Source organism: Manacus vitellinus, unplaced genomic scaffold, assembly GCF_001715985.3.
Source record: "Manacus vitellinus isolate BGI_N305 unplaced genomic scaffold, ASM171598v3 scaffold_108_pilon, whole genome shotgun sequence".
Classification (NCBI taxonomy): Eukaryota; Metazoa; Chordata; class Aves; order Passeriformes; family Pipridae; genus Manacus; species Manacus vitellinus.
The window spans coordinates 723,268-738,189 of NW_021938835.1; the positions used below are offsets into that span (position 1 = coordinate 723,268).

Genomic DNA, 14,922 nt, shown 5'->3' on the forward strand with positions numbered 1-14,922 from the left:
ACCAGGTGAAAAGCAAGATAAGATTAATAGGAACCCCTCTTTTCTTCCAGACAACTCTCATTAATAAAGCTTGTTTCTTGTTTTGTTTTAACATGGGTTTGCATTAAAAAAAAAAATAAAAAATTTATATATTTATAGAATCAAACCATTCCAGCACTTTCTGAGTTTCCTTTCTGAGGTGGTGTGGATGGGAGGGAGAAAAGGGAGAACAGTCCCTTCTGGAGAAGGAATAATGCCCCAAAAAGGATTTGTTACAGCTCTGAGGACTTGGAAAGCAGCTTGGGTGGTGGGCCAGTGTGGTCCCACAGCCACCACTTCGCTGACAGCTCAGAAATGTGCTGCACTTCGAGCACGTTCAACCTTCCTTTGTGTCCTCACTGTACTGTGTGGGTTTGTTAAGTGCACCATCTGTCAGGATAATGAGACCATTTTCACTTCCCTGCTCCATAACCTCCTGATGTAGATGAAGAGCTTGGAATATGGATCTGCTTTCTCCTTTCACAGGGACTTTATTGGAAAAACATGCTTGCTTTTACCCACATTAAAAAAAATAAGAAGGTGTGTGGGTGTGATTAATCAATACACAGTCTATAAAAAGGTGGGTACTCCTTCTCCTTGCTACACACCTGAGAATAAACCCACTGCAAGCCAGGCTTAATGAACTACACTTTAGTCAGATGCCTGTCAGATGCTTGTCAGAACATGTAACTGCTCTCTTAGGGGAGAACAGCCCCTCCACCCTTCATCTGAAATAGCAGCAAGTTCAAAAGGATGTCGCTGAGTCAGTGCCTGGGACCTAGAAACTTTGGAATTTTGTTTTTTTATGAGATGGGGAAAAGGCAAAAAAAAAATGGGGATTTGAAGTACTGTGTAGTGCCTTTGGTGCCTGACCTTGCTCATTAATCTCTGCTCCTTTGAAAAGGCTTGGAAAATTACATTACCCTACACCATCAGTCCTCACTCAATAAATACAGACACTAAAGTCAGGGACAAGAAATCCCACAGAGCTCTGGTATTGACTTGTTAGAATTCCAGGCTTCCAATACAGTAACTGCCTATAAGTAATGAACAAGCTGCTGAGAAGGACACCTTGCCCTTCTGGATTCATTCCCCCCTCTTTTATGGGCTCTATTCATGGCCACTTTTTACTCCCTTATGCTAAACTGTGAATTGTCCTGTGTGCCAGTAAGGTCTTTTCTATTACTCTGTGAGATGAAATTAGAGGAAGAGCAGAGCTGTGCTCGTGTTCTGTCTCAGAGCCAAGAGTCGCCTTCACCTCAGCACCAGTTCCTTCAGTAGGGGAGGGGAAAGAAAAAAAGGTGGCAGGGATGTGGGGTGGAATTGTATCTCTTCCATTGTAGAATGATGGAGCAGTGACTTGGGTGCTTTGGCATTTTAAGAACATGTGAGTTTACTTGTCCTGTGAAATCAGAGCTCTCTGTTTGAGGGCACATCATCTCCCATTCCAGTGCAGAAGCCTCCTGTCCTCCTTACCCAGAGGTGCTGCACCAGGACCCAGGGAGGAAGGATAGGGGGCACACGTTGGAGAACTGTGTTAGGAGGTGCTCACTGTGGCTTTCTGTGCAGCCTCATGTCAGTGTGGGCCTTCCTTGGCTTGGGTAGCAAAGAGGAGCATGGCCAGGAATACCTTTCAAAGGATTCTTGTCTTCCACAGACCTACATCCAGCACATCTGCCTCACCCATCCTCTTTCTTTTTCCTTCATTCTCAGTCCTGCAGACCTGTACTGGCTGCCTTTGACACCTCCTGGGTGCAACGAGGTTCCCTTGAGCACCTCCAGCCCTTCAGGATGGCAGCAGCCATCCCCTGGCTCACTGTGAGCTAAAGAGCAGAGCTGAGGTTTGGTGTTTGCAGCAGCTTGTGAATTCAATTACAGTTCTCACAGAAACTGTCATTTGGCTGCGTGTTCGTGTGAAGCATTTGATACAGCTTGTCATGGTGTTAACTCTAATCCCTTATTAGAGATAGAGAAGGAGTCTTATTGATGTACATTTGAAGGCATTCAGGCACACACACATACACAAAAATTCACTATCTTTGGGATGAGTTGTAAGGAGGGCAAGAGGTGCTGATATGGGGTTTTTTTGCCGGTTCGACTGTACATCTATAAAAAGAGAAATCTATGCAGAATGTTCCATCAGCTCCTGAGGGAACATGAGAGGGTCCAGATCAGCTGCACAACTGGCAGCTTCCCTGGCCATCTCAGCAGAGGGAACAAATGTTCATTTTGACCCTCTACTGCAGGTGAGCCGTTCTCTCCTTCTCCATCCCGTGGGATGGGAGCACGTGGATGGAGTGGGGTGAGAAGGTATGCCTGCCTTTGTTTTATTTTCTTCCTCCCTGAACAAAAGTAAGACTTCTTAGCTGCTACAGTTTCAGTGTGGTACCTTTCACAAGGGCTAAATAATTTATTAGGTGAGGAGGAATTTCACATGAAACAGCAGATAAGTGTGTTTATCCCAAATTCTGCAGTGTGTAGCTCAGGCACCACTCAGGCTCATGAAATGTCATTTATTTGGTTAAGGATCATTATCTACATCTGAACTAGTCCTCCTGAGAACTAGCCAGTATAGGAGGGGGATTGAAGGGTGAGATCTATGCTGTCCTAAAAAGTCTGCCTAAAATAGGTCAGATGAATTGCACCCTCTCAGTGTCTGCTTTTCTCCATTGGATTCTTTCTCAAGTTTGCTGCTGCTGAGCTCCAGTATTTCCAAACCTGCAAGTTTGTTTGTTTTTTTTTTTTTTGCAGTTGGACTTCATGGTCCTAAGGATCTTTTCTAACTTAAATGATTCTAAATTAGATTAAGCAATTTTTTCTTAGGAATTGGCCAGAGATTTTTATCTGGAATCTGGTTTTTGACATATCCAGCCTAATGAGCTTCTGCACAACATGTAATGTGGTTTTCCAAGTGGCTCTTGCACAAGCCTGGAATATACTGACAACACCCTCCAGCATATAATTTCTTCTCATCCTCTTTCAGAGCTGTGTTGCCACAGGATCTTAATTTATCTCCCCCGAACTGCTGTTTCAGTGCTATCCTGCTTTTCTCCGGAGGAGCCCCTCCCCTCCTCCTAAGAAAGTTAAGCAAACCAGCCTGCAGGGGAAATAAACATAGAATGTAGCTTTTTTTGCGCTCAGTGGAGACAGGGTAAACTCAAATTAATGATTCTGTTTGGGTAACAGCCCAAGCAAAAGGGAAACAGTGGAAATTTCCTAGATCCCTCCTGCCACAGGATTCCTTTGCTCTACGGTAGAAAGCTACAGCTGGGTGACTGCTTTCAAGAGCCAGATGTTAAAATTCTGTCCCTTTGGTGGGGAAACGTCACTCTACAGAACATCCAGTAAGACTTCTGGGCAGAGCCCTGGATCCAGCGCTCCCTCTGGTTGAACTCGTGGATGCAGGAGCAGAAGTTACAAAGCCCGTTGAGGCAGGAGCATGTGAGACCCTCTGGCAGGCCAGGTTTCATGGTAAATCCATGTCTGTCAGAGTGTCCTGGGTTTTGCTCAGACTGTGACTGGACTATCTTGGATCTGCTGCAGAAGTCTCGGGTTTATATCCATCACATCTCTCGTGTTTGGTTTGGTTTTACGGAGGGGTGACAAAATTTCCTTTGCCAAGTGCACTCCTGAAAGAATCTCTCAGAGCACGATTGTTCAGCTCAGCCTGTGTTGTGCCCTGTGACAATTCTGCTCTGTCCCTAATGGATTCCAAATACTCCCTTGGGCATTTTTTAATCCTACAATCCCCACTTCTATCTCTGATAATTGCCCAACTGCCTCCCCAAGCATCCTGGAGCTGGCAGGTAGTGCAGGATGTTAAAAACATGTGGTAAATAGCTGTATTAAAAAGGTGGGTTTTTCATGGTGGGATTGTGCCAAATTAATTAGCCCATTACCAGCTTGGAGCAGTGCCCCCCTTTTTGCAAATAGAAGTTGTGCTGTTTGGCCATTATTTGTTTGTTTCTTGCATTTAATCTCTGCCATAAAGTGAATGCTTCTTGCTGATAATCTTATTTACAAGGCACAGAAGATACTGAAATAGAATCATAAAATCATAGAGTGGTTTGGGTTGGAAGAGGTTTTAAAGATGATCCAGTTCCAACTCCCTGCCATGGGCAGGGACATCTTCCACTAGCCCAGGTTCCTCCAAGCCCCGTCCCAACCTGGCCTTGGACACTTCCAGGGATGGGGAATCTACAGCTTCTCTGGGCAACCTGTTACAGTTTCTCACCACCCTCACAGGGAAGAATTTCTCTGTTACAACTCCTTTGCTTGAGAATGTGGTATCGAATGGCAAAGCTCAGTTTCTGTATCTCATGCTGTCCACCTCCAAATGTATGATTAAAAAATTGGTAATTAAAACCTGGTGATGGATTTCACAAGAGGAGGGTATTTTTCTCACTGTGACTTTCCAAGTGCTCATGTAACAGTTTTTATTAAAGTTACCGTGGAAACTTCAAATAGCCTCTCATTAGTTGCTAACAGAGATCTGTTGGTGTACAGTCACTCCTGGAACTACCCTTATTTTCCACTTTGAAGGTGAACAGAGCAAAATCTTGCTCATCATTGTCTTTATTTTGCATGTGGAGAGAAACATCTGACTCCATACCATGCTGCTCTTCATGGAATCACAGAATGACCTGGGTTGGAAAGGGACCTTAAAGATCATCTCATTCCAACCCCCTGCCATGGGCAGGGACACCTTCCACTAGCCCAGGTTGCACAGAGCTCCATCCAACCTGGCTTTGAACAATTCTAGGGATGGGGCATCCACAGCTTCTCTGGGCAACCTGTGCCAGGGCGTCCCCACCCTCACAGGGAAGGATTTTTTCCTAATATCTGATCTAAACCTACTTTCTTTCGGTTTGAAACCATTCCCCCTTGTGCTGTCACTACATGCTCTTGCTAAACGTCCTTCTGATTGACTCCTCTCCTTTTTGTGACTGACAGGTTTTCCTCTCTAACCTGTGCCTTCTTCCCCAGCTCGTGTCACTCTGGGCTTTGAGCCCCCTTTTCTGCCACTTCTGTGTGGCATATTTTGATTGCTGTCATTTCTCTGAGCTGATTCCCTGACTGCTCTTAAAACTGCAGGGGGGTGGTGGGGTGAGGGAGCATTCCTGGAAAGCAAAGCTGTTATGCAAGACAAGATGCTGGAGGATGAACACCTCTCTTTTGCATTTCCCTGTTGGTCATCCCACAATTAATAGCGAGTGCCAACTCATTTTGCACCAGTTCTCTTGCAGTCTAGAGCCACAAAGTGTTTTGAAGTGCTGGAGGCAACGTCTCTCTTAGAATAAAAAAAGCAACAATGAACTTAGAACCTTTTCTCTGGCTTCAATGCAAAGTGATGCAGCATCAGAAGGGCTAAACTCTCTTTCCCTCAAGACCCCAAGGTGTCCTCATCCACCCTACCTGCCAGGTGGGGTCCTGGCCATGCTGTGTGAGCACAGTAGCCTGGCAGAGGGTGTCTGGAACAGTCCCAGCCATACCAGTGAGTATCCCATGCTTAGGGAAGCTGTGCATGGTGCCTGAGCCGTGCCGTGGCCTCGCATGATGTGCTGCTGCAGGGGTAGCCTTGAGGAAGTCCTCCTGTTTTTATTTTAAACGCTCCTGCTGAAGACACTTTTGCAAAGGTCACGGCACTGAGGGGTGGTGGAGGGGAAAGAATTTATTGTTGTGCATTTGTAACCACACTAGGGCTCCCAGCTACAGCTCCAAGTGCCTGAATGCTTCCATAATAGGGAAATAAGTGATCATATATTAATCAAGCAGCTGACGAGCGAGTCGAGAGGGTGGCTGCTTCATGCACTGCTGAAATGCAGCTCCCTCCACAGCAAAGCTCTTTAAAGGCACAGTGTTTACTGGGAAGTAAGGAAACTGGAAACTGTGGAGGAAATTAAAACCACATCACTGTAATTCCCAGTTAAAACTCGGCCGGCATGTTGGGGATCAGGTGTGGGTGCGGGATGGGTGCAGCTCCAACAGCTCTGGGCTGGATTTGTGAGGAGGATCTTGGCATTCTGTGCTGGAGGAGAGGAGTCAGGGCTAAGGGTGTTATCCCTGCTGGTGGGGCATGGTTCTGCAGGGACAGAGGGACCTGACTTGGTCCCCAGCTCCTCTTCCTTTTAGATCCGAGAGGCTTCCGTGGAATTTGCCAGTCAGTCCAACACTAAGAGATGAGATTGTACAGCTGAGATGGCCATTTCATTATTTATATTTATTATTTATTCCTAGTTAAACTTCCACGAAGTTTGATCTCCGTGTGAGGATGTGAATTATGGCCTCTCTAGTTTCATTCCCAGAACACCTCGTAGATCTCCATGAACAAACACATACCTATACAAGCATCAGTTATGCATTTGCAAGCCATTTTAAAAGGCTATCAGTGACACATTAATTATTTTGAAGATGAGGAATGATTACTTAATAGTATTAGCCTTCAAAGAAAAAACAATATTTGTCTCTGCATTAATTGTTGAGCAAAATCAATTCATCTGTAGTTGGCTACAAATTAGTTGAAAATGCAATTTTTGTAAACTGAATTTTATTGCTATTCCTTTCTGTTCCATTATGTTACCCCCATGTACTTAATTCCGTGCTACTTTGTTTATCTTATGTCAGAAATAATATTGCTGCTCTTGAACAGCAACTACAGAACATTATTACAACTAGGAAAAAAAAAAAAAGGATTAATCAGACACTTCAAAAGCCTCATACTGAAGTAACATTTTTAAAATCATAAAAGAACGACCAGTATTTTTTACAGCAATACTGATTTTTCAAATTCAAGATAACGACACTGTATTCTGAAAGTAAAGGTCAGTTCGAAAAATAAAGAGTTATGGTTGCCTAATAAGGTCATCTTCTTTATCCCAAATTGTAATTTACAGTTGAATCAAAAGACATTAATTATTTCTGCCTTGCTTTGAGTGATGTTATGGGGCCAGTTGGTGTAGTTCAGATAAAAATAGCTGTTACATTTAATCTGATAATTAATGATAACCTTTATTTCCTTTCACACGAAGCTTTTGAAGTCACAGGAGACTGCTGAGCTCCAGGGGTTGTTCTTCAGCTTCAGAGATGGTTCCCATTTGGACACTACACTTCCCCAGCAGTCAGCACCTTCCAATAACCTATCATGAAAAACAAAAACCCATCTATAAACCCTCAACTCCCCACCATCAAGTGCCAGCCTCCTGAGACTCCAACAGAACTGGCAGCTTTTGACTTTGGAAGGTGGCTCTTGAATGTCTGAGTTTGTTGTGGGGTGAAGAAACATGAAAACCTGTAGTGATGTAGTCACAGAATATTCTGAGTTGGAAGGAACCCACAAGGGTCATCCCGGTCACAAAAGGAGTATCTGACCCCGCTGCACTTTTCTTGAACAGGAAGGAAAATTATTGTTATTCCTAAGCTAATTAGAGAAAAATTCTGTCCTTAATAATGAAGTGGATGAACATTTGTGGCCAAAAAGGCTGATGGCATCCTGGCCTGTATCAAAAATTGTGTGGGCAGCAGGACCAGGGCAGTGATTGTCCCTCTGGGCACTGGTGAGGCTCCTTGAGTGCTGTGTCCAGTTCTGGGCCCTCATGGAAGAGAGACTTGGAGGGGCTGGAGCGTGTACAGGGCAGGGAACGGAGCTGGGGAAGGGGCTGGAGCAGCAGGAGGGGCTGAGGGAGCTGGAGGGGCTCAGCCTGGAGAAAAGGAGGCTCAGGGGGGACCTTCTTGTTCTCAGAGACTGGAGAGTTTTATTGAGAGGTTGGCTGTCTCCTTTCTTCAGCCATAAGGTCTGTTATGGTGTTATTTTACGTCATCTTGCAGATGGAAAGGGTTGGATTGGTCCTGGGCTGCATCAAAAGCAGCGTGGGCAGCAGGGCAAGGGAGAGGATTCTGCCCCTCTACCCCCTCAGGTGAGACCCCCCTGCAGAGCTGCTCCAGCCCTGGGGAACAGCCCAGCAAGGACATGGAGCTGCTGGAGAGAGGCCAGAGGAGGCACCAAGAGGATCCCAGGGCTGGAGCAGCTCTGCTGGGAGGAAAGGCTGGGAGAGCTGGGATTGTTCAGCCTGGAGAAGAGAAGCTTTGGGGTGACCTGATTGTGGCCTTCCAGGACCTGAAGGAGCCAACAAGAAAGATGGAGAGAGACTATTTCCAAGGACCTGGAGTGACAGGACAAAGGGGAATGGCTTCCAACTGACAGAGAGTAGGGTTAGATTAAATAATAGGAATAAATTCTTGGCTGTGAGTGTAGTGAGACCCTGACACGGGTTGCCCAGAGAAGCTGTGGCTGCCCCATCCCTGGAAGTGTCCAAGGCCAGGTTGGACGGGGCTTGGAGCAACCAGGTCTAGTGGAAGGTGTCCCTGCCCATGGCAGGGGGATGGGACTGGGTGATCTTTAAGGTCCTTTCCAACACAGGCCATTCTGTGACTCTATAACTCCCCTAGAAGATGAGCCCCTCTTTTTCCTTCCTCATCCTCAGTTAAATACACAGGGGGAAGAGCGGCCACACGAACTGTTGGCTTTTAGAACTGTTACTTTTAAGGAGTTAAGTGTGGCCTCCACACATCCAAGCACCCATATGTTTTCTCTAGCTGGCTGGTTGCTTTGTGTAGTCTAGTCAGACAAAATGACTCTTCCCATCCCATAAAGATAAAGATAATGCTCCACACGAATGTCGACATCCGTGAGATTTCTGCCCATTTTGGTCCTCTTTAATTAGGGACTGTTCTGCCTCATTGGACGGGCTGGTGTAATAGCTTGGGATCAGAGCAGCATAAAGATTGTCACAGCTTGAGAAATCTTTGGAGCAGTGGGAGGTAATGATCCTGCCTGAGGCAAAATACCGCTTCTGGCATGTTATGGGGCGCTGTGATTCTGTCCCACACTTCATTTAATCTTTTTTTCCAAGCGCTGCAGTTTGGCCCCTGAAAAATGCAGTAGTTTTATGAGTATATTCCATCTTCACTGTGATCCTGTAATTCCTGTTGGACGTGAGCAGGGGTGGAGGGTGGCACTTAACACATGAAATGCCAGTTAGAGGCTCCAGTCTGTGCAATTTTTCATGCTAAATGGTCTTCCAGAACGTGACAAAAAAAAATCTCTCTTTTATCTTCTTAGGATAAAATTCTTTATCCTGAGAATCTCTTCATCTGGAGGATGGAGAAATTCTTAGGATAAAGTTGGAATCCCCTTTTCTGCCCAGTCCACCTCACCAGCTTCTGCCCTTCCGTGAACTGGTCTGTTCAGGCTGAGTTTAGCAGTCACAAAAAAGACTTTTTTGCTTTAGACTTTTACCACATATGGAATAAGCAATGTTTTCTTCTCCCTGTGTTGTCACAATTCATTTTACTTTCTAGTTGAAAAGTAAATGAAAGAAATAGCTGAAGGCATATTTGTGAATAATTATACTTGCACCACATTTCTTCAGAGTTTGATGGGTAGATTTGTGTGCAAGATTTTATTGTTTTCCTTCAGCTTCATTATCCATCCAGTGCTTGCAATGGATTATGAGGTGCTGTTGCAGACTACAGGGACAGAATTCTAATGTTTCATCTGGAAATGGAACACATAGATCTTTTTTCAGTTGCAACGATGTGAAATGATGGTAGACTTGGAAAACAGCTAATTAGGTTTTTTTTTTCAGGCTCTCCTGCTGGGATGACTGTGGCATGTGGTGAAGTAAAACCTTCACCCTGCAGGTTGTCTCAGATTTTAGTCCTGCAGCACCAGGCTGGGGGGTTCCTTGTCATGGTGGGACTCATCAAGCAGTTGATGTTGTTCTCTGGGGGGTTTGTTCCACCACTGAACAGTTTTGCCTAAATGGACACATGGACAGGGTCAGTCCATGTTAAACACATGATTTTGGAAAACTTGCTGGATACCAGACTTTTGTTATGGCCAAGCCATGACTGTTCTGTTCACCATCCCTGTTGGCAGTGACCAGAACCCAGCAGGGACACAGAATGACTCCCCTGGTTTGTCATGGCATGTTCAGAAGAGTGGGAGTCTAAGAGAGGGAATTTGGACTAAGTATGAAGAAATCTTTCAGGGAAAACCTTGGAATAGCTGAGTGTGGTGGGAAAGGTTAGAGGGGTTCATTTATTATGGTGCTAATGAAACCAGATCCCCTCAGAAAGCAGGAAGTGCAAATCAGTGCTTATCAACCCTGTTTTATTTCTAAATCCCACAAACCACAAGCAGGTTGTGAGTTTGAGTCTACTGACAACACTCTTAGTCCTCATAGTTTCCTCATGTAGGTCTGTGGTAGTCCAGGGATCCTCATAAATCCGTGTGGAAGGAATCTGCACATAGTCCAGGCAGTGTGGATATCAACAGAAATGTGTGTGGATGGGGAGGAGATCCAGATTTACCTTTATTGCTACATAAAGGTAGCTTAGAAAAAGGTTGTTTGTTATCAGATAGAATTTTTGGCCCCACCAGTAGGAATGAAAAAAGCACATCGGGGGGTCAAGGGTGTGCCAGGGTTTACTTGTGCTCTGGGCTGCTGAGAGTGAGAATTCCCTGTGTCTTTAGATCACTTCCAAGCTTGTGAAGGGAGAGCTGAGGGAGGGAGACAGTGACTAACCATAACTAGCCAGTAAAACACAGTGTAATTAGCAGGCTGTGATATATTTTAAATCACTGGGCTGCTTTTAGTAAAGCAGCTCAAGGTAAAAACTGAGATCTTTTTCCTTTAGACAAAGCCCAAGTTGGCACATCCCTGAATTTTTTCTCTCCAGACTGACAATCCATCTGTTAAAGTATCTGTGTTGTGACAGCCATCAATAGGAAATGTTTTGGGGAGAACTCCAAGAAAATCCACTCCCAAAATTTAGGAAATACTCCATCCAGCTGTTTTCAGTTTTAACGCAGGACTTAAAACTCTTTAAGGAAATTTATCTGTGTAATTACATATAGACATTCCTATATTTTCTCTATATACTCAAATGTGGATGTACTGTTTATGCATATATATATTATACATTTATACATGTATAAGAAAAAGGGAAAGGTGGGCATGGGGAGAAAGAAAATACAGGTGTGTCATCATACATTATATACAGGTTATATACATGTCATTTTATAATGTAAATTAGGCATATATGTGTAATCATTATTTATATATTTCTATACCGTCTGCTAATAATGAATTTTTCATTACTCATAGAAATGTCTTGGCCCTTTTGAACACTTCTAATTTCTTAATCACAAGTCTAAGTCACAGCAGAAAACTTCTCATCCTACCATTTCTCCGTAGGGATGGGAAAAAGAGAAATCCAGAAGGAGTTCATAGGGAATTTTGGCTTTCATTTCAACAGAAGTGGGTCAAAAAAAAAATAAAAAAGGAAGTCAGGTCTTAAGACGTCGTAAATTATTATTGTTATCTTCATGTACTGCAAATTATTGTAGTACAACTGATTTTAAGGCAGTGATGGTGATTCACACCAAGCAAGAGAGTTAACTGGCCTGAAAATTTTAGAGAAAAAAAAAAGTATCCTAAGTGCTAGATTTCCTTAAGATCTTAACATGAGATTGCTGAGTCACTATTGCAAGTTAACATAGTGCTGAGACTTGGCTGTAATAGGGAATGAGTTGTACAAGCCAGATTTCATCAAGAGGTACGAAACCAATTGTGTCTGCTCATCCACCCGTCTGGTTTTCCCTATTGACATTTCCAAAGGACAGGAATTTATATAATGAAAGGCTAAAAATCGATGCACAAACTCAGCTTTTATTTTCTGCTGTTAAATTGCTTTTAACTCATAAATACCAAACCAAAATCAGTTCAGATTTCTCCTTGACTGTATCACTTCTGACCTTCACATCCCTTTCCCCATGAAAAAAAACCCAATAATTGTATTTCTGTGCTTAAGGTGTTTGTGTTGCTTGAATAGTTGCACAAATCATGCAGATTCTTGGATTAAATGGCTGTGGAAGTGTGATGTAATGTTAGTGGCATTGATTTTCTTCCATAAAAATCTTTGTTTTGGTAACTTAGCTTTTTATTTTACTGTATAATCAAAGTTTTTGTGAGCTCTCAAGCTGTTCTCCTCATCCAGACTTTCCCTTTCTTCTTACATTTTCATCTTTCTTCTCAAATGTTCTAAGTAAAACAAAATATTAAGCCAATATTTCTCTGATGGCAACATAGCTGCATTTGTTTGGCTGTTGCAGTTAAAATAAAATCAGTCTGGAATATTGCAGAACATTCCCTTTAAATATTTGCTCAGCTTAGGGTGGTCATAGAAAATAGACACAAAAATTGAGTTCTGAGGAAGAACAAGAAGTAAAGTCACAAAATACTGCAAGACCTCATGCTAGAATCATGGAATGGTGTCCTTGGTTTTTAGTGTGAAGGAGAGAGACAATGGGAATAAGTTTTTTTTCATTTTGATAGTACATTGAAAGTGTTTCCTTTCGTTTGCATTACCAATACCTGGGGATGAGCATCCTGAGGGTGCTAATGTCAAGAATAAAAGGCAAAGTGGTTCAAAATGGGTGATTTCCCCCAATTGCTCCAGGAAGAGCTGTCTGCAGACTCCTGGAATGACGTTCACTGCAGGATTGGGGATACAACAGTTACATAAGTGAGTTTAACAAACAAGTTTATGGAGAAGAGAAACTCGGTGGTGTGACGAGGTTAGTGGAGCGAACATGTGTTCTCACTTCCTGAGTCCAGGCAGTTTAGGGTTATCTTCCCAATGAGGGCAGGAATTTTCCCAGGGCTGCACTTTTAACATGTAGGTGGGTGAGGCAAAAAGTTTAGCAGAGTCAGCTGGGTTGTCCACGTGGAGGCCGAATGCAGCTGAAGGAAAAGCTGAGGACTGGGAATAAAGGAAGGCAAAGAGCCAAGGTTTGAGGATGAAAGGCAACAACAGAGCCTGGAGAGAAGTGAGGGAAGCAGCACAGTGGTGGAGAGATTGGACATAAATGATTCAAAGGGGAAGAGCGGTAAGTGTTGAAAGGGATGAGGCAGGAAACAAGTGAAAAGGTTGGAAATTAGCCTTAGGAAATATTATCTCTTCCTCTGATGTGGGAGGTGCGGTAGAAACACGGCCTTAATCCCTACATTAAGATATTTTAAGCTGCCTTTTTTTTAGAGTAAACATAGAATCAAAGAATCATTTAGGTTGGAAAAGACCTTTAAGTTCTACCTTCTCTCTTCCCCTCACTTTTAGCTCCCCAGGCAGAAGTGGGACTTGCTGGTGTGACCATTGGGAATGGTCCTGTGCAGGGCTGAGGGTTGGACTCGTTGATCCTTGTGAGTCCCTTCCAACTCAGCAGATCCTGTGATTCTGTGCTCAGAGGTGATGCTGAGTGAGTGCTGAGCACCATTTGGATGCCACTCCTCAGTGCCCAACCACCCACAGGCTGTCACGTTGGCAGGGGTGGGGGATTTGATCAGCTGTGTCTGACAAAACTGGTTCCATTTTTCAGCCTGAATGTGCTCCTCATCGTCGTGGCTGTGTCTGTGAAGGACAAAAGGGCATCATCACTCTTTTGAAAAAACTGTTGACGTTTTCTTCTGTTTTCCCTGAGCAGATGGGCAAAAGAAGGTCCAAGAGGAATTTGACATAGACATGGATGCTCCAGAGACAGAGCGGGCGGCCGTGGCGATACAGTCCCAGTTCAGAAAATTCCAGAAGAAAAAAGCGGGGTCCCAGTCCTAGTAGCTACCTCACAGCGTGAAAACAAAGCAACCCCGAAATGATTTATCAAGAAAACCAGAAATAACACAAAGATGCATGTACAGAAAATGATCGATATTTAAAAAACCCCCCGTCGGCAGATAACGACCCGTGAGCTTGTGTGTGACTTCATCCCAGGTGTTTCACGCCCATTTTACCCTCTGTAACTCACCATTTTACTTGATGTTGTAATAAAAAAAAAGTTAGGGTGAAGTAATTAAAGCGTCTGCCTTCATCTGTCTTTTCATATTAATCCAGCAAGTGCAGCGTTACAAATGAGCCCGGCCCAGATGCCTCTTTCCCTCCTCACGTAAAGCTCGGAGACGTGAGAGCGCCGTATGTTGCAGGGTTTGTGCTGAGGGATGAGAGCGCTGCTTACCTCATTTGGAGAACTCCAGCTGCCAGCCAAATGTGACAACAAAATTACTTTCTCCTAATGAGCTGGAAGCAAAAAGTTGCAGGCAGAAGCTGGGGCGAGGGGAGGAGGCGTAGGAAGCAGTGAGCACTTTATTGTTGTCTTGCAGTTGTGTCAATAAAAGGGGTTTTAAGTGGGGAGATTGTCCCTGTCCTTCCTCTTTGCATGATGACATTCAGAGTTACCCAGCTTGGACCACATTGACTGTTACGGAAAAAAAATTAATAAACCGGACACAAAACACCTTTGGAAGTTTGGGGTTTGATTTTTTTTTTTGGTAAAAATAGAAACTGACTCTCTGAACTCTGGTTTTGATGCAGCTTTTCAGTCTTGAAATAATCAGTAACTGTTTCTATGCCATCTCGCTCTTTTCATATTATTTTCAGTCCTTGAGGAGTAAATCATAACAAATTACCTGTCTCCATTTGCACTATTCTGTAACTATGAACCCCTTAATTTATCCCTGTGTTAGCCCAGCTTGTGATTAACAAGAAGCAGCCACAACAATGTGTCTTAAATTGGGAAATGCTTCTGTTTTCTCCCTGTTGTAAAACAGCAACAGACCAGTTTCAGATCAAGTAAGGATCTTGTTTGCCTTCAGACCTGATTAGGAATTGGCTGCCCATATGGAAGGTTTGGAAAAGATTTAATCAAGTACCTTGTACTCAGAAAAATGAGCTACTTAGATTAAAGTGGGACATGCACTGCACAGAGATGGTTAAAAAAAAAAGATTAAAAATCTCATCCTCTACTTGGCTTCATCAGCAGATTTAGGGGTTCCAGGAGGCATCTTCGTCCCT

General features: G+C 43.8%; 1 protein-coding gene across 1 annotated transcript in view; it reads left to right on the top strand.

Annotated features, from left to right (window-relative positions):
* PCP4 (Purkinje cell protein 4) overlaps nt 1–14,367 on the top strand; it is a 52,252-nt gene extending 37,885 nt beyond the window's left edge. Inside the window, exon 3 of the mRNA XM_018088720.2 lies at nt 13,562–14,367. Coding sequence (XP_017944209.1) covers nt 13,562–13,689 — 128 coding nt within the window. The 3' untranslated portion in view covers nt 13,690–14,367. The remainder of the gene's footprint in view (nt 1–13,561) is intronic.
* The last annotated feature ends 555 nt before the right edge of the window (nt 14,368–14,922 follow it).